Source organism: Salarias fasciatus, chromosome 9 (assembly GCF_902148845.1).
Source record: "Salarias fasciatus chromosome 9, fSalaFa1.1, whole genome shotgun sequence".
NCBI classification, from domain to species: Eukaryota; Metazoa; Chordata; class Actinopteri; order Blenniiformes; family Blenniidae; genus Salarias; species Salarias fasciatus.
In genome coordinates, this window is record NC_043753.1 from 20,454,625 (window position 1) to 20,481,073 (window position 26,449).

Sequence of the window (26,449 nt, forward strand, 5' to 3'; positions counted from 1 at the left end):
CCAAAGAACAATAAAACAGTTTGTACCTCATTGTTCGGATGCCACAATGAATAAAAGGTAAACTCCTCAACAATTCAGTGTACAGTCAGTCACTTCCGACTGCAAGGCAATGCTAACACTGTTGACCAAGTCACTGCAATACTTGATGGCAGTACACATTCTGAATTTTAAGAGCTTTGGAGAAAACAATACAAATGATTTCCTATGAAATAAAACACGTCACTGTGCACTTCTCCTGTGCTGCGGACCACAGCTGGTCATTATTAAGACAGTTTAAAAAACCATAAGTACTCATATCGATTCTTGTAAGCATACATAAAGCACCAAATCATGGACCAAAAGTCTTTTTTAACATCAACAACCGTGCAATCCAACGTCAAAAATCAGACCACAAACAGAATAGAAAAACACTGTTATGTACAAAGTGAGAGTACCTTATCAGTCGAACTAAATCAAGTCATTTAGATATCAAGTAGATGACGGTCTACAGTGCCACGAAGACTTGAAAGTCTGGTCCGTTCCTTTATTTTTTTTGGACTTGGTTGTAACTTGACAAAAACAAAAAAACAAAATACCACTTGGTAAAAGATGGAAGAAGCACTGAAACATTTACAGCTTCACAAAAGAAACAGAAACAAAACAACAGCAAATGTAAATATACCACAATTAAAACTAATGATGTATATAAAGTCTTTTTTTTTTTTTTGTAATTTTTTAAAACTTGTTAAACCAATGAGCAGAACTGAGAACAGTTTTGTACCTGTGAGAGCAGAGCGCTTCTTACTTTCTACAATGGACTAGTCTATGTGCTCGTATAGACAGTGTTCAATGTTGATTACATGCATTTTGTTCTTTACCTACAGGGTATACAGCAATAACAGTGACAATACATAGAATACTGATTCAATAAAATGAGCTTTTGCTCACCACCACGTTGTTGTACAAAGAGACGGGCTTCCAAAAATAGCCTTCATTCCCGAAAAGGAATATAACTATATATACATCATTTTTGACACATCCCATTTCTGTGTAGGATGAATTTTTTTTTTTACAAAATAAACGGGTTTGGCAACTGCCTGTTTCCAGAACACTTAAGTACACAAGAAAGGTTTCATCATTGACACTTTTCTTTTTCTTGTAATCTTCACATACACCAGAGTTTTTCTATTCCTTTTTCCATCGAACCGAATAGAGGAGAAAGCAGAAAGAGGGCAGCTACTGCATGATCGCCAAGAACTTGCTCTCCTCCGCAAGTGTGGAGAGGAGGGAGCTCATGTCTCCGATGGCCATGTTGTTGACGCCGGGAGCCACGCTGTGGAAGGCAGCGGACGCTCGCGGGGTGGTGAGACGCGACGAGGTCCTGGACAGACCCTGAAAGATGGAGGGACTCAACACCCCCGACACCAGGCTGCCCTGGTCACAGCCGTCCTCCAGCATTACACCGAAGTCCAGGGGTACCCCTTCATCCAAAACGCCCGTCACGCCGCCATCCATGGTGCTCGTCACCTGATCTGCGCCAGGGGAAAGAAGAGCCACTGAGTTCCCACTGTTGTTGTCGCCACCACCTTGCACCTGAGACTCAATCATGGAGTCCAGCAAGCACGGATCCTCCAGAGCAGGAAATGAGGAGGCCTTCCTATCTGCTGGCTCATAGGACAGACAGTCACCAAAGCCTTGCTCTAAGTATCCGTGGTCGGTGGCCTCGAGTTTCAGCCCTGACACCTGATTTGCAAGAGAACAGTGGTCTCCATTCCTCTGCAGCTGCTGTTGCTGATTGGGGCAAGCTTGGACTTCACTGGCGCTCTCAGAGTTGAGGTACTGCTGGGTTCTGACCAAGTTCCTGTAACCACTGACTGGTGGACGAGGGGCATGAGCTAGTCGATTGTGCTGAAGAGCTGTTCCCTGGGAGAGGCTGGGGAGGCTGTCCATGGCAGACCGACACAGGGCTGGGTTGTTACCAATCTGGCACGGGCCGCTGCCGTTGAGGTTCTGCTGAAAGTGGCTCTGTTTCTGAGGTCCGTTCGAGACGTGTTGTTTGAAACTCTGGGGAAGAGGCCCATCGATGATCTGTGAAAAGTTAGGCCTGCCGAAGACGTTGTGACCGGTACCTCTCATCTCCATGCAGGAACTATTGGATGTTTCTAACTTCACCCCGAGGTTGACGCAGCATGCGCTCTGAGGCTGATTATCCTGGGCACAGCTGTTCTGGAAGTCTAGGGGCATTTGCTGCTGGACCACCATGTTTCCAAACCTTCCAAAAGGTGCAGATACCGGGCCTTGCTCTGTCGTGGACCACCGTCCACACTGTGAAAGGTGGTTCTGTTCCCTCTGAGGCGACCGCTCAGCACTCCCAGAGCTCACTTCATTCCACTGGATTGGAAGTTTACTGGGACTCTTCCGCTCTCCGACTTGATGCAGCTGGAGGTTTTGGGGGCCAGGGAACGCCAGATTAAACTCTGAGGTGTGAATTTGATTGACTTCCTCCAAAGGTAGGTGGGAGGTGTCCCTTTGGTTAAGAACTATTTGGTCCTCATTGTGCATATAGGAGCCACTGTCCACCTGGGAGTGGAGATACTGGACCAGGTCATCGGGCAGCATATCTTCATCCCCAAGCAACAGGCCAGCCACCCCGTCGTCCTCCATGGCCAGGGCTTCTAAGGCCGCATGTTCCGCTATGCTAGGAGTGTATGGTGAGTGCTGCAGGCCCCTCTGGAGGTTACCCTCTGAGCGTGTGTAATTTTGGAGGCTGAAATTGCGGGATTCGGGCGAAGAATGATGAGCCAGTGGGGGAAGGGGGTGGAGGTTATTAAGGCTGTTGAAACGCTGCACCGGGGGCAAACTGCAACTCTCGGGAGCCTGCGTCCGCACTGGATCGCTGGCTCTCCTGTTCCCGTTCAGTGGTCCCTCCCCGGGATAGAGGACCCTTCTCCTGTAACCCGCATGCCCCATGTACCCACTGCTGTACCCGCTGGTGCCTTCACTGTAACGGGGCGGCCTGACAAGCGGAGGCAAGCAGCTACTGCTGCCACCCTCATCCATCATGGTCATCCGAGTCTTCAAGCTCATGCGCTCCATGTTAGGTAACGGCGTCGGAGGGGGGCCGCCGGTTGCTGCGGCGTACTTGGCTTTAAGGTGGTAGTGCTGTGCTGGGGTTAAGTTGAGCATCCCTCGTGATCCTCCACCTCCTCCTCCTCCCATACCAACTCCTCCCAGACCTCCACAGCCACCACCTGAGAGCATCCCTCCGCCACCTCCCACCCCGCCTCCGTAGTGACTGGCCTCACTGGACCGGCGGGAGGCATCGGTTGAGATGGGATCGTAGGAGTCCGTGGAGCTGAGGTTGTGGAGGCGGCGGTGGTGGGCGGCCGCCGTCATCCCGTCGTTCTGGGACGCCTGGCTGGAGCGTCGGCTGGAGAAGCAGGGGGAGATGCCCGAGGAGCGCCGGCTGCTGCTCAGGTAGGCCGAACTGGTCGCGCTCCCGCTGCTGTCTCGACGGTCGCGGAGCAGGTTTAGCACGGTTAGCTCGGTGCTGCTCAGCTCAGCATGAGGAGGAGGCTGAGGAGCCGATACTCCCCACTGCCTGCCCAGACAGGATCCTGAAACGTGAATGGGAAAAAGGTTCTTACATGAATAAGGAAAGCAAGAAAAACACAAAAAACCTCTTTTATAACAAGAAAAAATTCTAAAGTCTGTGGATATTACAAATGTGTTGAAACCCTGCATTTTACAGGAGGTCATGTATCTACTAAACAGATTATTCCCACTGGATAAAAGACAAGGAGCAGAATCAGGTTAGCGTAAGTGTGGAGAGATTGCTCCAACAGATGTCACTGTAGACAACTGGCAGCTCCTGGCCATGAAACACGATATTACATGCTATTGTCTCTGATATGATAAATGGCTTGATATGGTCCTGATACCATTTTCCAGTAGAACATTGATTTTCAAGCATCTGTTGTGCTTGAATCCTTTAGCCGGACGGGATGGCGTCATTCATCTCTTGTCATGCGCTGTAAAACACCTGCCTGAACTGAACCAATGTCCTTCAATGAAGGTTGGACTGAGATTAAGCATTAAAAAAATCATCCCATTTCACCTGCAAAGTCAAAAGAAAGAAGCTTAAAGATGTCTTTAGTAACCCTTACCCTTCCCCAGAATGCTGGGCGCTGCAGGACCTTTTGGGGGTGGTGTCGGGGACAGGGGCCCCAGCCTGGGCAGCGCTCCGTTCACCTGCTTCAGCCTCTCCATCTTAATGTGCTCCATCCAGCGCAGCGGGCGGCCGATGCTTCGCCTCGCCTGCAGGGTCAGCATGGCTGCAGTGGCCGTGGAGACCGTGGAGTCCATGATGGGGGCGTGCTCGCCCTCGCACTCCTCCTCCACCTCGTCTTCATTCTCCTCTTTCTCCTCGTCCTCCTCCAACCCCTCCCCTGGCGAGCGTCCGGCGCTCACAGCAAGCTGGACTCCACTGCTGGGATAGGTGCTGATGGGGGACTGGTCACTGCTGCATGTAGACTGACCGCCAGGGCTTGGCTGAGACGTCTGGCGGGCGCACAGCAAGCAGTAAAGGAGCGAGAGAGAGAATGTTGAATAAATATGCTGACTTTTGGTTACACCATTTAAAGATATACAACATTACACAACAAAAACAATGATGCAATGCAATGCAAAGGATGTTTTCATTGTAATGTCAATAATGATGAATATATACACAAATGAGAAATATAATTTAAATCCCACCATCATATTGAAACTCAGCTGGGTTTGTGGTTTACAAAAAGATTCAACATCTTCAGTGCCAACAGTAGATTATCCTGTGACTGTTCAGTGGATTGGAGGGCGGTGATTCTAAAAAACAAGAGTCTAGTGTGTGGAGAAACCATCTACTTCGGACAGCTTCGTCAGGTGCGCCAACTGGGCGGCCAAACACTCGACCACAGTAAATCGAGTGATTGGAAACGCCTGAGCTGTTACTCATTTTTCACTCTGGAAACCCACATCTTCAACTCATCCTACAAATGCATTCGCCACGAAGCATTGCAACAACGCAACAGTGAATAAATAATGTCCCAAACACAGGCCCTCTAACTTTTCATGCAATGTAATACTGGCTTTTAGCACTTTTCACTGTTGCAGAAGAGAAGTTTCTCCTTCTGTGACCCTGCTAAAAAAGCTTCAAAGGACAAAAAAATGTTTGGAATTGTTTTTTGCAGCACAGACAAATAAGATTCAGTCCTCCTCTGAGACCCGCTATTGCCCGATTATATTGTTTACAGAATTTTAGAAACTACGTGGCACTGAGGAATAATGCAATGACTTTTTTTGGCACCAAAGTATCAGCCGTTTCCCTGGTTACCAGGGGATGAGCTTGGCTGTGCTGCACAGCCCGGGGCAGTGTTGGCCATGTGTTCAGTGCCCTTGCAGTTCTGCTCAAAGGCACGCGAGCCGCACATAGCTGCGGACTGCACAATGAAGTGAGGAGAGTGAAACTTGTGAGGGATGAGACAAAGAGAACAGATGCTGAGGAGCTGTGAAGTGATCAAGAATGTCCAACAGGTTGGAAAACGACGAGAAAAGGAACGATGGCTTTTTCTACAAATGCAAAGAGACACCTAGCTCACCTGATTACCCACTGAGGAAGAGAAATGCCGAAGCATAGAATAGAGGAAAAGATGTACTCGTTAGAAGGTTTGGGTTAAATGCACTTTCCCCTTTTATGGGACAGAGAAGCTTGACTTTATGTATTCAGAGTACAAGGTTAATATAGGTTAATATAGTAGTAAGAATCTGAAAAAGTAAAACTGGACCAAACACGACCTGGATTCCAGTCTTACCATAGGCTTCTCTGTCTTGATAGACTTGACCTGCAGACATTCATCCTGTTTTGAGGTAGCGTGGTTGTACTCCCTTTGGTCGGCGTAGCCGCCCAGGGGCACGTGCCCCGGGGACCGCCCCTGGCCGTTGCCCCCGGGCTCCCGGGGCTGGGGCGGGGGCCGCGGGTAGTCCCCCCGCTGCTTCTTGGTGACGTGCGCCTCCGGCCCGTGCACCGTCTTGACGTGCTTCCGTAAGGAGCTGGGGTCCGTGTAGCGTTTGGTGCAGCCGGGGATTTTACACACATACGGTTTCTGAAAGAGGAGAACGGAGAGGTGAGTTACCACGGGAAGAGGAACCTGCAGGGACGAGGCAGGGCGGAGGGGGTCAGTACCTCGTTGGAGTGTGTTCGGTTCTGATGCTTCGCCCGGTCGGAGGCGTTGGAGAAGGCCTTGTTGCAGCCCTCGTGCTCGCACACGTACGGCTTCTCTCCCGTGTGCGAGCGCAAATGAGTCTTCAGGTTCTCCAGACGGGAGTAGGCCTTGGTGCAGCCCTCAAACTGGAGGAGCAGAGAGAGACGATCTCCACACACATCCTTCACCTCGTAACCACGACATCGCATCTTCCCATGCAAATCCGTGCATTCAGCGGCACGAGCGTGAGCGTCCTCACCGTGCACTTGTGTGGTTTCTCCCCCGTGTGCCTGCGCATGTGGACCACCAGCATGTACTGTGCCTTGAAGGGCTTCTGCTCTCGAGAGCATTCCTCCCACCGACACACGAACTCCTTCTTCTCGCCGTGGATGTGGTCATTGTTGATGTGCTGGAAAAGGAGATGAGAGAATTTAAAAAAAAAAAAAAAAAAAAACCGGAGCTGCATCATGATAATGTGTTTTTTTCTGTTCCCGTACACCAGAATGAAGAACGGTCTGTGTGCAATGTGATTTCTGCATTAAACTGATTCCTTGTTTTAGCTGGAGGGAATTCTCGCTCTGCCGCAGCATAAGAGGCGAATAAAACATTCTTTTTCTTGTTTTTCATTTCTTTTCATATCCTTCTTTCTCCATTTAATTTCTCATTTATCTCAGTGCTTTCCTTCCTTCCACTGAAGCCTTTTTTTCCTCCTCGCTCTGTGGCGATCTGCGGTGGGAGGATGGCAGACTCGGGAGCCTCGGCGTCCGATCCGAACAGGATTTTCAAATAAAACCGTCACTTCGCATCACGCTGGGCCTCCTGCCCCTTCATGACAAGTGCTGACAGTTGTGCTGCTGTGGCAACTTCCAATCCCGGGCTCAGGCGGTGGGGTGGGGTGGGGCGGCAAAAAAATGGAAAGGAAACGACAAGGCTTCTGAAACGCAGCGGCTCTAACGACTGCAGTCAAGCCTTACATGAGAGAGAACAACCTTTCTCTGCTTTTTCCCACCTTCCTACTAAAATGCAGCAAGTGGTGGATGTTAGAGAAGGAGGCGAGCAGCGAGGGGACAAAAAAAGAAAGTAGACCTGGACCCTCAGGGGATGAAGTCAACATCTGGCTCAATTCTGGAGACAACAGTGTTTCTGAGAGACGCACCACATCCCCACTGAAAGAAACCAGAACAGAGTCTTTTTACCTTCAGGGGGCAGAATAAGGACTGACGGTCGGAGGGAAGGGAGATAAATAGAGTTCGCTTTGAATGCTCATAAACGTCTGGGGAATCGGCGCTTTGTGCCAGCGTTCATTCACAAGACGGTCGAGCCATCAAAGGTTCGACACCAAAGCAAATAAAGCAGCGAGGGTCAGTTTCCGCCCAGAGGCAGAACTCCGGCCTGACAATGTCGTCTCTGTGCCTCCTGAGCCGCCTGCCCACCGGCCAGATCGTGACCCCCGGGCGCCGCGGCCACCGCGATACGCTTGATCATTTCTTCCAGACATCTTGACCCGCGAGCCCCCTCGCTTCGCCAGAAATACTAACGGTGTATCAACAAATGAGTCAGCACTGTAACCGCGGCGCCGCAGAAGCCGAGGCAATGAGCGAAATTGACAATAATAGATCAGCGGAGCGCCGCCATTATTCTCGCCTGACATTTTTTTAATTCTAAACTGACAAAACAAGACTAATTCTGGGGGGAATGATTGGGAACTGGATGACCACAGACACCGGTGAAGTTTCCCCCCCCAAGATTGATCTCCTCCCCGGCCTGGTCCGGGGTTCAGGAGGCCTCGGCCGTCGCTCTCATCTTCCTCCTCCTCTCCTCCCTGTGAGGGAATCCCTGTGGCAAGCGATCGGTCTGGTGTGACCAGCGTTCAATATCCCCGGGCTGAGAGCGATGGGCGAGCGCCGTGGTGTGGGATCGCGCCGGTGGCTGGCACGACACACACACACACACACACACACACACACACACACACACAGATGGATACACAGTCGTTCTCTGTTTGTACAAATGAAGGAGGCCGCTGACGGGTGTGATGCATGAGCCTCCGGGGTGACAGAACGGCGGACACGCCGAGGTGGGGGCATGTGAGAGGAGGGGGGGGGGGGGGGGGGGGGCTGCTGAGGAACCTAATGGCATGATCTAATGGCAATTCTTATTGAATCAATAATCTCCATGCTGAGCAGACAGGTCCTGCTGCCTGGTTAAATCGACAAACAGGTGCTGATAGCGGCGGCGCGGCGGGTTATTCATCTTCCCCCTGCCAGCTTATCGGCCAACAACTGTAAAAACGCCACCAAGATGGATTTAGGAGGGAGGCGCGCGACAGGGAGCGCCGGGGACACGGACGCAGGGGACACTGGAGCCGCCTGTGACGTACGAGAGGCGCGCGCGCGCACACACACACACACACACACACACACACACACACACACACAGGTGCCGTTTTCTAGCTTTAGATACACACTCGTGTAGAACGCTAAACAAAAATCACTCTCCATACTCCGCTGCCGGCAGCAATTCCCTCCGATCTCTAGGCGGGACACAATACACATAATTATATAAATTCCTTTACTGTTCCCTCACATTTGCTGGCTTGGGTATCCGTCTCCGTGTCTCCTTATCGAGCCCTCTCCGGGCCGCCGCCGCCACCGCCGTGTATTAAGAATGTGAGAAAAGACGGGCCTGTTTACAAGGCAATTTCACTAAGCTGTGGGACCCGCAACACCGTTTAGCTTTATCAAACACCGCCTAATAAATCATATGCTCTTTTGTGATGTCGGCCGCTGAAGTGCTTTGTATAGAAAAAAAAGAGAGAGAGAGAGAGAGAGAGAGGGAAGGAGGGGGGCATGAAAAAAAGGCAAAAGAAGGGAGGGAAAGAAAAAGTAAAAAGCGCGGGGGGGGGGGTGGAAGTAAGTGAAGGAAGGAGAGAGGCTGAGAGCGAGCGAGCAGGGGGCAGGGAGCTGGAATTGGCATGTGTAATTCAGCACAGTCTTTTCATCTCAGAGTAAGATACTCGAGACAGATAAGGGGGCCTAATCCTCCTCATGATCAAAAAAAATCTGCATTTTACCAATTAAAGGCCTTCGCCAGCAGCCAGAGAGGAGCGGGTGGGAGGAGGGAGTGGGGGGGGGGCTTTATACTGCGCCTGCGTTTATCTCTCTTTAACACCGGGGAGGCGCACACACACACGTTCATACACACTCATACACACACGCCCGCTGCTTCAACAAAGCTGCACACGGGGAGATCTCCCAGCTCCCCCTGCAAGAACAAGGACATCACAGCACCACCTATGTGGAGGACCGGGTGCAGAGCGGCCCGCCGCCCGGCGAGCTGCAGCAACACACACACACACACACACACACACACACACCACCAGCTACATAAAACACCCCCATAAAACATAAGAAGCCCTCATAAAATATGTCAACCAAAATGTTCCAAACCCAGTCGGTATCTATAGTGTCTATAAGGGGACGGACCCGAACCTGAAAGTTCACTCACCAGAAATAAGTCCTGAGCCTTCAGGGGGTTTCGTTTTTTACAGCGGGCCGCAGGAACCTCTAAAATAAACTTTGACTGGATATTCAATCCGTGAGAAAAAGCTGAGAATTACCGCAGATCCAATGAATGAATTAATGTCATCGCCCCTCGCGGTCACACTTTACCCATTTCTCTACCTTTACGAGGAACGAGGCTTTACAGGACGACTGAATTTAAAGATCCACAAACTTGTTTTAGAAGCAGGCAAGATTTTAGGCCTATTTTTGAGACAATATGCCTTATATAAACTCTCCCCACTCAGTCAGAAACGTACAGCTCCTTTATAAACTCCACCATGTAGAACCTGTAACGGATCAATGGGGAAATAATAAAAGGCTGTTGAAGGAGGCCATATTAGGGAATTATGGGAGTGCTGGGCTGGCATCTCTGGCAACAAACTCCAATGAAAAGAGCCTACTTCAAGAGAGACATTAAAGAAGCCACCAGGCCTTATCTTTAAAAGTGCTCCCTCCGAGGGGAACCGGGGAGGGAGGGAGGGGGAAATGAAAGGGGAAAATGAGCGAGGGAGAGGTTTCACCCGCAAAAACGGGGAAGCGAAAGACTTGACGGGTTGAGCGAAGAGGGCGATGGAGAGGTATCGAGACTTGAAATGTAATAAATGAAATAAATACAGCCGACGAAAGCTGACACCCGCCTGGCTTTCCGCTGACTGGGTAGGCCCGATAAGTGAGCCAAATTGCGCAGATCTGATGTTTATCTTATCGGCGGCACCGAAAGCGCTCAAAACGCGGGTGATAAAGGAGCGGCGGAGGCGCGCCGTGGTGAGAACCCGTTTGGAGAGGGTGAAAATGTGCGTCGGGAGCGCGGCGGGGGAGCCACCGAAGAAGGTGGAGAGCGATGAGGGTGGTGTTGGAGGCTTGGCGCTAAAATTAGGCCAACCACAAAGAAATCTGGGAAGCTGACGTTCATGCCACTTTAAACAATTCAGGGACGAAAAGGGTTAAAACCAAGGAGAAATGGATATTTTATTTTACCCCCAAAGCTATTTCAGACGACAAGTACAAGGGGGAAGGGACGCTCTATTGTTTGCTTATATGGAAACCCCCCAACCACACACACACACACACACACACACACACACACACACACACACCCTATCCCCAAACCCCTCCCAGTGTGTGAGGAGAGCCACTGTGGTCCAAATACTGTACTTATCCTATTACTGTGGGGGGTGGGGGTGCGCAGAGATAAGAGCATTTTCCCGTCCGCTCGGCTGAATTAGAGGGCAGGGATTCTGTAGGCGAAGACTTTCATTGGCATCTCTCTGCATATCTGCATGCGCATAGAAAATGAGAAATAAAACGTCATATCGGAAAGTCGAGCGTCGGAAAAAGAAGAAGAAGAAGGAGAAGAAGAAAAAAAAAAAAAAACAATTCCAAGATGAGGAAATGGAAAACTAATAAGGATTGTGCTGGTGTGTGTCTACATGAAAATCTGATAGCACTAAGTGCGGCTTGGCAAGGTTAAAGCTGGATGGCGTGTGTGTGTGTGTGAGTGTGTGTGGGTGTGGGTGTGTGTGTGTGTGTGTGTGTGTGTGTGTGTGGAGGAATGAGAGGCCGCTGCTTTGTTTGGACGGCCACCTGGTGAGGATGTGAGCTGGATTTCTCTCCATTTAGAAGCCATCCTCTCCCCTTCCACACACACACACACACACACACACACACACACACACACACAGACACGTACACACACACACCCTCTGAAACAGGGGCAAGAAGTTGTCAAGATGCTCAACCTTTGAGCTGAGCCCTTCAAACACGGGAGGCAGCCCATTCCGTGCTGAGGATATCAATTATAGATAGGGGTTACCACCGCAGCCCAGGATTGCAATGTCAAGACGGCAAATAGACAGCTGTGGAGAGCTGAGGATCTTTCTATCAGATGTGGCGGTGATGTGTGTTTCATGTGTGTGTGTGTGTGTGTGTGTGTGTGTGTGTGTGTGTGTGTGTGCGCCGCGCCGTCCCTCATATTGCTGTAATTTTATCACTTCTCCAGCCTCAGTCGGCCAGCAGAGCTAATGGTGTCAGCGTAAGTAGCCGTGGAAGGGGGCGCGGCGGCCGTCGCGTCATTAATATTTGGCACCGCGGCGAACCCCCGGGCGCCGGATGATGAGAGCCGTCCATCTCGCGGGTCGCAGGAGGGTCCCGATAACGGACAGGAGGGGGTCCGGTCCGGAGGCTTCGCCCGCCAGATCAGTGAGCGGCATTAAGCCGCAGGATGTGCTCGCCGGCTTGTTGAGCCCATTACCACGTCCCCGGATCCAATCAGGAGGCCGGCAGCGGACGGCGCCCGCGGCCCCGCCGCCGCCGCCGCCGCCGAAGGCTGCCGCTGCCGGGGCCTGATAGGAGGCGCTGTCCCGACCGGCACAGCTGCAGCTTGTGTTGCTGAGATCGACTGAGCCTGACAACTCTCCCAGCACACAAACACAAACACTGCGGCTCTGGCGAGTGTTTTCTGAGCTCCGTCTTACAGCCGAACGACTCCTGTTGTGTTTTTCAACGTTCACCCAGAAACAGCTGCTGGTGCTGAAGAGGAACTGGAGTTTGAACACTTCACTCTCAGAAACTGACGCAATGCGATGCAGTTAAAATCCCCCCAAAAACGATCAATACTTGACTGTAAAAGGATGCATGCTGGACTGGAGGAACCTCTGTAATTATTGCCACTCTTCTAATTCCTTAATGTGTGGGTTTGTTGATATTGTTTCTGTTTCATATAACTTTATTGGACTCACTAAATCAAAACTCCAAGAGTCATGGACTCAACACAACAGAGGTGATCCTCTATTGTTCTTTTAACTACAAACAGGAACAAAATGTGAGCTTTTCAACATTCACTTATGATCACAGTGAAGCAAACAGTGACATTGTTTTCTCATTCTTTCACTTTTTATCATTTCAGATCTCACTGAAAACCAGAAAACCACAACACTGTTGCTCAAAAATGTCTTCAGGATTTCAAATGAATTAATGTTTTTTCTCTATAATAAACTTCTCATAATATAATCTTGACTTTTAAATAAGTTTTAATTTCTATTATATCTTCTTTTTGTAACTTGTTCATCCTTAATGAAGTTCCTTGGAAATGACAATAGGTGAGAAGGCAGAGGAAGCTCTTCTGTGAAAAATCATTTAGCGGGTTTGACGTCACACTTTCCGATCACCGCAGATGCGCGGTGATCTGCAGCCTCCTGAGGCTCCGCCCCTGTTCCGGCGTGCCACGCTCACCTGTACGAGCTGCTCCTGGGTGTCGAACTCGCGGCAGCAGTTCTCCCAGTGACAGTTGGTCTCATAAACCACCTCCGGCTCCTGTTTGCTCTCATCCTTGTCTCCTTCCTCCTTCACCAGCGTCATCCCGTCAGGATGATCCTGGAAAACAAAAAAAAAACAAAGAGCGACGTGGTTAAAGTCAAGCGCCGACTGAAAAACGTAAAAACTCGTAAAAGACGTTTTCCACATGAAAGAGGCGGCGAGGAATTGTGGGTTATAGGTCAAGACCACAGCGCACGTGTGAATGCGGCCTCGTGTGGCAGCGGGGGGGGGGGGGGGGTCGAGTGTGCAGAGCGGAAATGTAGCAGTGAAAGGCGCTCTCTGTGTCTGAGGGCTGTTATACGACGGGACCGGGGCGAGTGTTTGAGGAATCTAACCCCCTTTTCCTGCTGTAGGTCGCTCTATTAGCCTGGACATATTTCACTGTCACGGTCAGACGGCTGAGCGCGGCGCCGGGAGCCGGCGTGGCTCCGGTCCAGCGGGGCCTGAGCGTCAAGCCTCCTCCCTAACGAGAGCAACGCCGTCGGTTATCGTGGCTCCAGCTTCACCTTCGGCGGGCGAGCAGCGGTTTTTACGGCCTTCGAGAAATTTAATAATCTTTCCACAGTGTGGGTGTTTCTGAGAGGAACACAGAAAGCTGCGGGCCCGACCTGCACGCTCACGGCGCCCGGGCTCGGCAGCTCCTCCTCCGGCTTCATCTTGGAGCGCTTGTGGTGCATGGGGTCGCCCGTGCTGCTCACCGCCGACTCACTTGTTGGTTTAGTCTGTGGAGAGAGAGGACATATGTGAGCATTTACTACTTTTATTTCCTCATTACGGACGTCCAACAGCCTGCTTTTCACTACACTGATAATTACACTCCTTTAATTCCCTGCTATTTTTTTTTTTTTTGTTTGATCCTTTATAAGGTTATTAAAAATGCATGTGATGCTTATAAGTCAATCAGTCATTTATTTAATCACACACAAAAAAAAAAAAAATAACAACTGTGGTTGAACCATAATAATTCCTGCATCCCGTCTCAGATGAGAGCTTTAGTTCGGCTAATGAAAAACTGGGCAATTCAGTGTATCACATTAGCTTTGCTAATCATCGCAATTAAAACCGACTCATTAACCGATTCAACCAGCGGATGACCCAAATGCAGCCCCGGCTTGAATCAGCCGATGGGGGAGCTTTTATTACAAAGCAAGCTGGCTGAAATTACAAGATTTGAATAAGTTGAAATTAAAAAATAAAAGCAGAAAAAGAGCTTTGTTGGATGTGATGTTTGGATATATATATATATATATATATATTATTTTTTTTTCCAGTTTTGCAGCATGTAAAACATTTGGCCAATCTCTGGGATTCAGCTGCGGCCCCAAAGCAATATTCTGTGTATACAGGGAAAAGGAAAAGGCAATTTTGGTATTTCCAATTTGAGATAACATAACGTCGACGGCCTGAGGAACAGCAGGAGGGGGACAACCAATAAACTGTGAATATTTACTTCAAATAAGGGCCCGCACATACAGCAGGGGCCGAACGAGCAGAGGAAAAGCCCCATCGGATCCATCCATCCACGTCAGCGCTCGCTCTCCAGATCCTTGTTCCTCCTCTTGTGATTAATGGCGTCAGCGGTGGGAGTCTATGCTAACAAGCCCCTGGTTGTTTGCCGCGGGCGCGTTCGGCGCCGCGTTCGGCGGGATGCACAACAAGAGGCAACCCAAGTTGGAGGAAAGTCCCAGGAGAGGCGAGCGAGGAGGGTGGGTCCTGCCTGTACCGCGCTCCTCCGCCGCGTCTCGCCGGCGTGAGCCGCCGCTATCTATTACCCGGCGATGATGAATCGCAGCCGCCGCCGCCGCTCTCACCTGCGAGGAGTCGTTGGAGATGGCGGAGCGCTCGCTGGCGCTGAGGCCGGACGGCGGGATGCCGGGCACGGGCCGCTGGGTGGCGAAGGCCGGCGTCGGGTGGATGAGGGGGGGGCTGTGGCCGAAGGCGGAGCCCACGATGCCCGGCTGGCGGCCCATCAGCTGCTGGTGCACGTGCAGAGCCACCGGGGTGGGGGGGTAGGCGAAGCTCAGGGCCGGGCTGAACCATCGAGACAGACGAGTTACAATACGGCTAAATAATCCCAAAAAAACTAAAACACAACTTCACTCAGTAAAAAAAAAACACACAGCTGCAAAAGCAATGAGACAAAAAGGGGGAAAGATAGTGGGTAAATGGATTGTTCTGGATAGCGCCGCAACCCCGGGGACAATCTGACAGGAGGTGGTGTGGTAATGCTGGAGCTCCGCTCCGTCTGCAAATCCCTGCCAATGTTCAGCTTGTTAACACAGCGAATTATCCTGAGTTGTGTGTAAGGCACGATGTCATTTCTCCACTGGGCAAACGATACACACCGTAAATAATCTGCAGCGCGCCGCACAGACACGTCAACATGGCGAAACTGTTCTACTGAATGCTGGAAGTTTATTAACCTGAGCTAAAACTTTGTTGATGGTTAAAAAAAACAAAAACCCAGAATGGCGCCGAGCGTCCTCGGGGGGTTCGTCCGATAAACACAGATCTGTGTGGCTCAGCGGCGGCAGCCTCCATTCATCCTGGCCGCTGACGCCTTGCTCTCGCCGCGACCCATATGTCTGCTGATCTTATTACGAGCCGAGTGGAAATCAATGGGCCGAGACACATTTGGGGGCCCATCCGCTTGTCATATCACTCATCAGTCTGTTGGCTCCGGCTATTTGGGCCCTGTCACTTGGACAGTGGCTAAGTGTGCCGCATGATTGATCAGACTCTTCTTACAGATCGCTGATCAATGGCTGTGGGTGGGGCGATGGATCTTCCTATTTTGCCCCCTCTCCGGTCTTTTCCTCTCGCTTCCCGTTGCCTGAGCCGGCCGTACCTGGCTGTGATGAATGTGATTCTCCCATCAGGAGTGAGCGGATGACTGACACGAGCCGCCGGGGGAGGCGGGCTGACCGGCTGGCCGGGAGCGCAACACCCACGCGGGGGTTTGACGTGGACCATACACACACATATTCACTTCCTTCGCACTTTTCTGCAGCACACATTGATCCTGGAGGAGGTGCGCGGGTTTATCGAGGCGGTGGAGGGAACGTGCCAATCGATGGCGTTATGAAACCTTCAGCGACGGGACGCGCCGCCGTCCGACTCCATATTGGCACATGCTGGTTCCCAAATGACCACCGCGAAGGACGCACACTCACAGACATCCTCACGAATCCGACTGTTTTCATGCTACAGCCAGAAATAACAACCGCGACCCTCGATTTCATCAACCCTCCGTCACCTCCATGTCTCTACAGAAAGATTCTGCCCTTCCTCCTCCAGCTACCTGATGGTTCCGGCGGAGAGGTGGCCGTAGGAGCCGCTGGTGGAGGAGCTGGAGCGAGAGTTGTTCAGCATGGTGACCAGGGAGTTGGGCGAGTTGCGGATCATAGTCTGCAGGTCGAAGCTGTGCTCCGACAGCGGCGAGATGGGCAGCGGCCGCTTCCTGCTGGGCCGTGACGGGAGCCTCGGGCTGGGGAAGCGGGAGCCTGAGAGACCAGGAGAGAGAGAGAGTGGGAGCGAGAGAGACCGGAGTGAGTGACCGCCGTGCAAATGACAGGTTAAAATGTCTCCTGAAAGTGGAAATGAACCCGTTTCTGCTGCTTTCTGGAGAAAAGCAGGAGCGATTCACTGACAAACGATCACAAAAACTGCAAATCTTAATTTTTGGAGCTTTTCCGTCTGACATTATCCAAAGTCTAACCTAATCTAACCCTGACAAATGACACTTTTGTCAATCACCGCACAAAAGGCCCGTCTGAATGAGTGTTCGGCTGTCACTTGATGCACTGCTTGCATTTCATCCATGAGAAAACATGTCTTTTATGTTGGAGAAATGCTCTGACTGTGTATGGTAATATTTAATCAAGTCCAATTTGACTCGTTATTCAAATGCAATCAGTGTTGACTGGAAATACTAAAAAAGGGGGCTTGAAAAGGTAAAAGGCGGAAACGGCGCAACCATTCTCTCCGCACATACAATGAGCCACGGGTAGAGATTAAAACATGACTTTTGTTGTCTTTTCACATGGAGATGTCACAAACAAGACAGAGGAAAAACGGGCGGGGGGCTGAAGGAGGGGAGAAAAAGCACCGAGGGGATGTGGCGCTTTGTGCCTGAACTGACACAATGACTTTGTGACTCAAGACTTGGAAATAAAACATTTTGAGTAATTTCGCGAAGCCAAACAAAACCGGCTTACACAGCCCCGATAACCCCCCCCCCCACCAAAACCTCCACCTCCTCCTCCTCCTCCTCCACCATATTTACGTCCCCCACAATCCATCCATCTCGCGAAACGTAAATGCTCCGTCTCTCGTTTGACACATCCAACGATTACAGCGCGCTCCTTTCACATGGTAATCACGGCGCGCGGATGTGAATGCGTCTGCGTGGATACTGTGGCAGCGGCGGCGGCGGCGGCGTTCTGGCATAAGCAGGCCCGAGTTTCATCTGCGAGGAGAGCAACGCCGTCCGCACACCGGATGAAAAATCTCCCATTTTTTAATGGGAGAGGTGCCTGGAGAGCGCTGAACCAACTGACTCTAATGTCTTATCTTTCAGCTCAATTTGTTTCTATTTCATCCTGCTGTTTAAAAAAGCAAAAAACAAATGTAAAAACCCAAAACTTGACATGATAACTCTTTTATTGTGGCCTTGCTCTCACATCATTTCATGATATCTGGACATCTATCGGAAAGCAGAGGAATGAAAGTGTTGAGCAAGCTGGCGTTATCTTGGAAACTCACAAATTTCCTGACAACTCCACAACCAAAAAATCCTCCACTTGTGGTGAATTAGGGAGGGGGGCAGGGGGGATCACTGAGAAAGGTTGGTTTCTCAGCACTGCAAAGCCTCATGGGAGTGGTGTTTATTAATGCGCAGCCCCAATGATAAATCGGCCGGCCGGGGGAGACAGAGAGAGGAGCGTCCGGGATCGCAGCGCCGCTGTCCCTCTAATTTCCTCTTGATTTATGGACGGGACGGCTGCTTACCCGCCGCGTCATTAATTCTTGGTGGCCAGGGGAGGGCTCGGACAGGCCCGACTGACAAAAGTTGTCTGGCAAAACTGGGGTTGAACCCTCAGCAGACGCACCTGGGGGGCGTTGAGTATTCTGAAAAGTGCTATTTATACATAAAATGTATTATTAATGTGATCATTATTGAAAAATTACACATATTGACGTATTATTTGATAAAAATGTCAACCTAAAGTGACATTTCAAAGTGTTATAAACATTAATTAAATGTTGCCATGCTTGGTAATAAACACAAACCAGCACCTGAAGAGTTTCCACATGCTTAATAGCTACAATTATCAGGTTTTATATAGCAGTTCGAGATGCTTAAACGTTACAAAACAGAAGCCTGCGTGTCAGTAAAACAACTATTAGGAAAAAATAGCTGGAAGATAAAGATTAGCTAATAAAGAGGAGAAATAAAGACTTGGAGTCATTGTGATCTATGAGAGCTACGGCGCTAATTAGGCAGTACGAACGTAGACAATGGCCCATTAAAGCACAAATACGCAGGACGGGCTCATTGTTTCATTAGCAGAGCTCTCGCTGAAGGTAATTACACTGATCTGAAATGGACCAAAATAGCTGCCGTAGCCCAGATTATCAGCGGAAGCCTCTTGATAGACTCGGCCGTTCTTTGCATGTTTTTTTTTTTTTTCCTTCTGAAATCCAGCAAAGCTTTAAAGTGTTAATTTCTTGCGGCCGTTGGAACACATGATGTTGAAACACGATGAGTGATTACTAGCAATGATCACAGGCGATTTGGAAGTGAGGAGCACCGCATCTCCACTTAAATTTGGCCCCTAATTGTTTTGTTTCTGTCTATTAATCTTAAAAAGTGACACAGAAGAAAGGATTTCTCCAGTGATGAATGGTGGGACATTCCAATTCCCACTTAATAGCAATTAATTTTCTGATACCCGCACAAGTTTGGCTAGTTTTAATTAGTTTGTTCTGAGGAATAGGGGGAACTTCACCCTGGATTTCCATGAAAGCAGCGTCTGCCTGACTAAATACATTCTCATCAAAGGGAGCGGGGTGAGGCTGCGCGACCTCTCTAAGATTTAGTGTGCGTTTAATTTCCTATTTACACTTTAAAATAACTCATTAGCATAAGTCCTCTGCACACGGTTCCTGAGCCCAACACATTAAGACAAAAGCTCATTTAAATCATGTCAAAGCAAACCTCCTCCTGTAGTCTGAGCTATTTATAGGAGCGGATCGTTGCATTGTGAAAGTGCAATTTGAGCGCTGAATTCCCTCTGGGCCCACCTGTGCCTTAAACATGCAGGTATGCACTCTCGATGCTTAAAGGTGTCTTCCCAACGGAGCTGAATGTGGTAGGTGTGCTTTCACACACAGTCTTGTGGAAATCCACTGCACTCCTAAAGCATGGATGAAGCGTCACTCTGTTACCTGGCAGATGTTTCAGACCTGCAGTGTTGCTCCAAATACGTATGTGCACACATGCATATACACAACTCTACCCATATGTGTGTGTGTGTACATATGCTTGTAAAGCACTCTGAGGTGCATTCACTGTGTGAAAGGTGCTGCAAAAACAACGACTGGTTGATTGATATGAATAATATATTCACTGTTTGCAGTGATGTGGTGAAACCTTCCACTTCCCAACCGCAGCTAATCCTGGATTTAACCTACATGCCGAGGCATTGTGTGATCTGCAAGTCAACAAATCTACGCTTAAATGGGAAGGAGGGAAACCTACAACAGCTGCAAGACGGCTTAGTCCACCCAAAACCACATACTGTGTTTGTATATGCTGATCTGGAATTAAAAAAATAAAAAAAAATAAAAGTAGGATTAAGTGTTTGGTGCAAATTCCTAAAATGATCTGTGGGATTAGGTTTCGCCCCAAAAGTTCATGCAAAGTTGATGTTGTGGAAATGAGAGGTGTCTTGAGTCTGGGACTTGCAGCAGACTTACTGTCCATCGCCTGCAGGTACTCCATGTGCAGGGCGCTGGCGCCGCCGGCCCCCGCCGTGGACGCCACGGACGGGAGGAGGTCGGTGGCGTACGGGCTGCGGTGGCCTGCCAGCAGAGCCATCTGGTGGTAGTACTCGGCCGTGGTGAGGCCGGTGTGAGGCGCTGGAGCAGGCAGGGAGAGACGGGATCAGCACCAGAGGGGGAAAAAAAAAAAAAAAAAAAAAAAGAAGGTGAGCGATGAAGAAAACATTTGGAAATAAAATTTATAAAAAAAGGGAGAGCACACCTGCAACGCATTATGAAACTCACACTCATTTACATTAGATGATAATCAGCTCAGCAGAACAGTAATGAGCACATTAGCAACAGCGGCGAGTCGAGCGAAACAGCTGCACGGGGAGCATCACCTGAAGAGGAGAACCTCGGCGAGGATTACCGGGCGCTTCCCCGGAGATTACAGTGAGTGCGCATCGGCGTTCGATTGATGCAGCGGCAGAACCGATCATCTCACAATACAATTCTTAAACAGCCTTTTCTCCTCTTCTTACTATTCCTTGATCACTTGGAAAGAGTGCATGGTATGTACTGTATGCGTGTGTGTGTGGTAAGATCATGTGGGCTGACGCATCCCTTGCCAAAGATGGTGCTTGTGTGTTTTTTTGCGCGTCGGTGCTGCAGTCTGCAGATATGCAACCTGCTCCGCGACTCTGCTCCTTTAAACTCTATAGCGAAACAAAAGGCCTAAATCTGCCCAGATAGATCCGCGCTGCATAAAGATGGAGCGACCGATTCTGCCTCCACTTCACTCTCTCTCTCTCTCTCTCTCAAGATGCCTCTTTTCCAAGTCATTCCCTTAGTTATAGAGTGCTGTAAGTCCTTGAACCGCAGCCTAAAAATAAACATCTGGCGGTGGGCTTCCATATGCAAATACTCTGAGAAACAGAGGGAGAAGACTAACACTGTGGTTTGGGATGCAAATATGGAATCTGTTCAGACCACTGCGAGCTGCAGCTCTTTTTCCCCCCCAATTGGAGAAATAAAGAGAAAATAAATAAAGAAATCCTGTATGAGGAGATTTCCTCTTAAGGCTGGCCTGTATGCCGGCAATATGCATCCATGATTGGTTGAATGAAAGGAAGAAAAAAAAATTCTAAATTAATTCGATCTGGCTTTTATGTCTTCGGTGGAAGGGGGGGGAGTTTCTTAATTGTCTCCAGTGTTCCGCCTTGGCTTTGCTTTTGCATTCAACCATAATGTGTCCCATTCAGCAACCGTGCGCAGAAGAAGAAGAAGAAGAAGGAGGAAAAAAAAAAAAAAAAAAAAAAGGGGCTTTGCAGGATTTCTAAATCAGAAATGCTGGCATCCGCGTGCCATCCTCGGGGCAAAGAAGAGGGGGGGTTGAGAAGGGGGAAGCTGTCAGTGTGGCACTGGATGCGGAGAAGGCAGAGGCATGCCTCAGGACCTGGGGAGCCGCCGGGCGCTCCTTCAGCACAACAATAGGATCAGGGGCGAGCCTACCTCTGAACCCACCCTGCTTCAGAAAGGAGAGAAACACCCAGAGAAAGGAGCTGTTTCTTTTTTCTTTTTTAAGAAAAAAAAAAAAAAAAGGCAAATGTGTGGCAGCGAGAGGGTGGCACTAAATCCCACCCACTTTAAATCTCTATTAGATTCTGTTAATTAATTCATCATTATTCAAATGTAGCTTTTGGTAGGAAAAAAAAAAAACCTTTGCATATTGAAGAAGGAGGCTCCCTGTAAGCGTGGTGATATACTAACAGCACAAAAGCTGATGGGTTAATTAATCACTGGATTGATTAAAGAAGTAATTAGGGGCCTCATTCACAATTCACAGCATTACGCAGCGAGAGGGGATCGTGTGGTAGGTTGGAGAAACTAGTTTGCTTTAAAGCAATCCGAGGCTGGAGCACACTGTGGTAATGGAAGAGCCGGAGCGTTGGAGAGCGGCGGTTTGAACTGGGAAACAGCTTTGAGCAGGCCTGCATGGGGGTGAGGCTGAGTGCACGGGGTGTAGAAGCTCTGTGCAGATCGAGGAACACACTTCAACGCGAGGCTGAGAGTCAATGAGGGCGTATCTGCTCCTGCAGGATCAGACAGATGAGGGCTGAGGGCGGCGTGTCAACCTGTGACAGCTCCTCCAACTTTCACAAAACCACATAAATGAACAGTTTGAATTATTTTTGCATAGAAGGGGATCAAACTTGAGTTTCCAGCATGTTTAGTTGAGCAGCTGAGTTACACTAAATGTCTTAACACAGCAAAAATGACCAGAACAGGTTGCTAATTGTTGTTTAAAATTTCATAAACCACAAGTTTTGAGTAACTTTTTAAAAGTTTAGAAAGTTACATTTGTTTTGTGGCTTCAAACTAATTTGATTTGGTGGAAAGCAGAAACAAAAAATGTCTCTTTTCAAGGCCAGTATCGGTTTGCTAAGTTAAAATCATTCTTGGTTTTTGCTTTTTGTAAGAATAGAAAGACAATTTTATCCAATCCAAAAGCTTCAAAAAGCAATGATGTTGGACTTGGCTCTTATTTTCCATCCTCTTCCCTCTTCAACATGGACATTTTCAATCAGTGCTTCATTAATAAACTCCTTCAGACGTCAGCCTCGATTGATTTCTCGGCCAAAATCCATTTTAAGATCTCCGGAAACAAACGCTCCCCATAGGAAGCCATAACAGCCCCCGCTCCCCGCCCTCGCGCGCCCCCCCTCCAACCCTGAACTTGAATCCGACCCCCCCTCCCCTCTGGTGTAACTGTATGTGACCCTGCCGCTCGCTGATGCGTCCTCCAGAGGTCTCTGACACGACTCACAGATCAAAAGGATTAGCCTCCCTCCGACCTGAGCCCCCCCCCATCACCCCCACCCCCCACCCACACGGGGAGCGCTGCACTCATAATACTCACATCTCGCCTCTCCCTCGCTCAGATAGCATCTCGCCAGCCCCTGGGTCTTAATAGAGATGGATCTGCTTGCCTCTTGTCTGACCTCCTCTGATCTCCAAACAGGAATTAAAGTGATGCGGAGAACTGAGGTTTCCTTTTAACTGCAGTTTAGCCTCACTAATCAATCCCAACAATTATTTTTAAAAGTCTTCGCTCTGCGGTACATGTGGGATGGAAGTGTGCGTGTGTGTGTGTGTGACTTTGCTCACCGTCGGCGGGGCTGAGGCCCCGGGTGGCCGACAGAACGGAGATGGAGGGGCTGCTGTGGAGGGAGCGGATGTAGTCCATGTAGGGGTTGATGTAGTGGTGCGGCGGGTGGAAGGGAGACTCCGCCCCCACCGACGGGTTCCGCTGAGGGGAGATCCGGATGAGGGAGATGTCGGAGAAGGCCGGACTGCCCGCCAGCGCAGGAGGCCTGCAGACACACACACACACACACACACACACACACACACACAGGTAACAGCGGAAAGAGAGGGAAACGAGAGTCATTGTGAGCAGCTGCTTTATAGAAAGTCTGCCACCGTTGCACATGTGGGTTTTTTCAAAAGTTTACACATTTTACACACAAACACACACAAGGTTAAGGGGGAAAACAAACAGTTAAGCTATGAGTTAAAATCTACTGATTGTAACGACAATGATGCAAAGTAATGAAGTACAAAGTCTTTTTGGATTCGCTTTAGAACTTACTTTTCACATTTTTAAACATTAAAACACTGTATTCATATTAAATTTTGAAAACAGGCTTTTTCTCCCCATCTAAGTTACAATGTTATGGTTCGGTGAGTTCCCTGGCTTACATGGATGGATGATGGATGGTTGGACCACATAAGAGAAAAAAAAAGTTTCTCTTACTTATTAAGAAATCATCTGATACAAATCTTTTGTTTAAGTTTAAAGGTGCATTAAGGAGTTTCCTCGTTTTATGCTAAACAACGGCCCCTGCAGGCCTTGGGCGTAACTGCAGCTTAGTGAAACACTAATGTCTGTGGCTTGTGCCCATGTATGTGCACGCAAGACGGGAACTCCTTCCTCGCTCGTTAAGTAGCGCTCGAGTAAACTTTAAGTTTCTTTTGCCTGGTGGGGTCTGTGCTGGAGCTGCAGTGCTAGAAGCCGGTCTTTTCTTACTTTCTGGAAGATCCATCCTCAATACTGCTCAGTTGTTGCTCACTAAACATCTGGTGGAGTAATGGCGGACAAAACGAAACCTAAGGAAATCAGGCCAGCGGGAGGCGCATTATGTCACATCGTCTCAAATTCTCCCCCAAAAAAATTCTGGTGCCGGACCGGCACTGCAACTTTCAAGTGACAATTTAGCTTGTTAGAGGTACTTGCAATGTCAGGGCACATTGTACACATTATTGAATATTTGTAACATATTTATGGTGGAAAATAAGTATTTTTAAAGTTGAAAAACTCCTTGATGCACATTTAACTTTTCCCATTTGAACCTGTTTTTATTTCACAGCATGAATGTTTTTCCCCCATTTTAAAAAAAAGTTTCACTACTTTTTCCAAACTTTTTTCCTCCACCAGAACTTGAACTTTTCCTGCAGTAAAGAAAGCGTGTGCTTTCACCACTTCCGCCAGCGGACTGTAAACAGAACGGCGGCGTCCGGCTCCAGAGACGCGTCGCAGGGCTCGCTTCATTATCCCGTAACGTTCAAGGTTTTTTTTACTGCCGCGGCTGGGCCGGCAGTGGCAGAGCCAGACAAATAGAGCGTGACACTATCTCTCTCCCTCCATCTGCAGGGCAGAGAGGAGGAGAGCGCCGCATTCCAACTGCTCCCTACGCAGACATTTCCTCAGATCAAAGGCAGCTTTCACCGCTGCATCTTAATCAGAGGGAAACGCCAGACCGAGCTCACCGCCGGCCAGCGCCAGACAAGCAACGCTGCACCGCAACACTACAGCGCCCGGACGGCTCCAGACTTTGGCTTTGAGCTGACACCGGGCGCAGAATTGCACACGACGGATACAGCGTTTTACAAAATCCTGCAGCGAGACTTACACAGAAAAGGAAGTCTTCTGACAGAAAAAAAAGAAAAAGAGCCCTATCAGGGTCCTCTTCATCAAAACCTTCAGTATGGATCGTCTCCTTTGTGAAGAGATGGGAAATAAAGTTGAGAACAATCAGGACAACTTCTTAGGAGTGAAGTTTGAGATGAACTAATTTGTCTCCCTCCTTATAATTGGTTCGGAGGGCCTGGAAACTTCATAATGATGGCCTTCGCCACAAAGGCCGTCCCCCGAGGACGTGGAGAAATCCACATATCAGCCAGACATTAACAGGCTCAAAGATTAGACTGAATTAGCCCCTCCGCTTCTCGGTGGCTCCCCAGCGGACCGGCCCACTGTGACAAAAGACCCCGGGAGAAAGAGGAGGATGAGGGGAAGAGAGGGGCAGGGACGGGGGGGGGGGGGGGGGGGGGGGGGGGGGGGCTGAAAGTGTGGGTTTTAAGATGGGAGGCTGGGAGGAGAGAGGGAAAGAGAGGGACCTGGCTGGCGGTGACCTTGAGCGAGGCCGGGGGGAGCGGAACAGCCCAATTACGACCTCCGCCCCGTCCCCTGATCCCCCCCACCCACCCCCACCCCCTCCCACCCCCGGCCCGCGCCGTCCCTCCACTTCACAGCCCCCCTAATGAAAGAGCTCAGGCCGCGGTCAATAATGAGCACAGAGGAGCGGAAACGACACAGAAACACCGGACAAATGTGCGAACACACACACTCACACACACACACACACACACACACACACACACTCTCACACACACACACACACACCTTCAGGAGGCTCTTTGTAATTAGCCCGAAGGGGCTGCAGGACAATTTTAACGGCGTTCAGTGTGCTGGAGTGCGTTAAGACTCTGTCCCTCCGGCGCCGAGGCAGGTGAACGCGAAAAAGACGACAACCGCCCCGAGAGTTTCAGCCCGAAGGGAAATCTGAGTCCGATTCCCGAGCCGGTGACGTTTCAGCGCGGCGGTCATGGCGGTTCCTGCAACCTTCGCTCGAGTTGTGTGTGTTTTTGCACGTCAGCTGTCAAAAAAGCGCATGATACATTTTTCATGCCCCGACACACCTCCCAGGCCACGGCGAGGGCAAGAGCGCACTTCAAAACAGGTGTGTGTGTGTGTGAGTGTACGTGTGTGTGCGTCCCGTGCCCACATGCCTCCATTACATGGCTCATTTACACAGATCACAACGCCGCCGCGGAGTGACGCCGGCTTCTGTTGTCACACGGCGGCGCGGCGAGTCTCACACACGTACACACCCGGGCGCACGGCGGCGTGCGCAGCTGAGGGAGAAACACAGAAAAACCTGCTCTGTCGCTGATTACCGGGAGGAAACTGGAAGACAAACAGACGTGCGCCGAGTTAAATCGGCGAGCCTGGTTTTCACC

At 49.8% G+C, this 26,449-nt stretch overlaps 1 protein-coding gene across 3 annotated transcripts in view; it reads right to left on the reverse strand.

Annotated features, from left to right (window-relative positions):
* Nucleotides 1–342: 342 nt before the first annotated feature.
* gli3 (GLI family zinc finger 3) overlaps nucleotides 343–26,449 on the reverse strand; it is an 88,759-nt gene continuing 62,652 nt past the window's right edge. For all 3 annotated transcript variants that reach the window (XM_030099412.1, XM_030099410.1, XM_030099411.1), the window contains exons 5-15: nucleotides 23,255–23,460; nucleotides 20,081–20,242; nucleotides 16,401–16,602; nucleotides 14,911–15,130; nucleotides 13,708–13,821; nucleotides 13,016–13,156; nucleotides 6,481–6,630; nucleotides 6,203–6,367; nucleotides 5,832–6,122; nucleotides 4,146–4,539; nucleotides 343–3,596 (exon numbers count right to left, since the gene is read on the reverse strand). In XM_030099412.1, coding sequence (XP_029955272.1) covers nucleotides 1,216–3,596; nucleotides 4,146–4,539; nucleotides 5,832–6,122; nucleotides 6,203–6,367; nucleotides 6,481–6,630; nucleotides 13,016–13,156; nucleotides 13,708–13,821; nucleotides 14,911–15,130; nucleotides 16,401–16,602; nucleotides 20,081–20,242; nucleotides 23,255–23,460 — 4,426 coding nt within the window. In that variant the 3' untranslated portion in view covers nucleotides 343–1,215. The remainder of the gene's footprint in view (nucleotides 3,597–4,145; nucleotides 4,540–5,831; nucleotides 6,123–6,202; nucleotides 6,368–6,480; nucleotides 6,631–13,015; nucleotides 13,157–13,707; nucleotides 13,822–14,910; nucleotides 15,131–16,400; nucleotides 16,603–20,080; nucleotides 20,243–23,254; nucleotides 23,461–26,449) is intronic.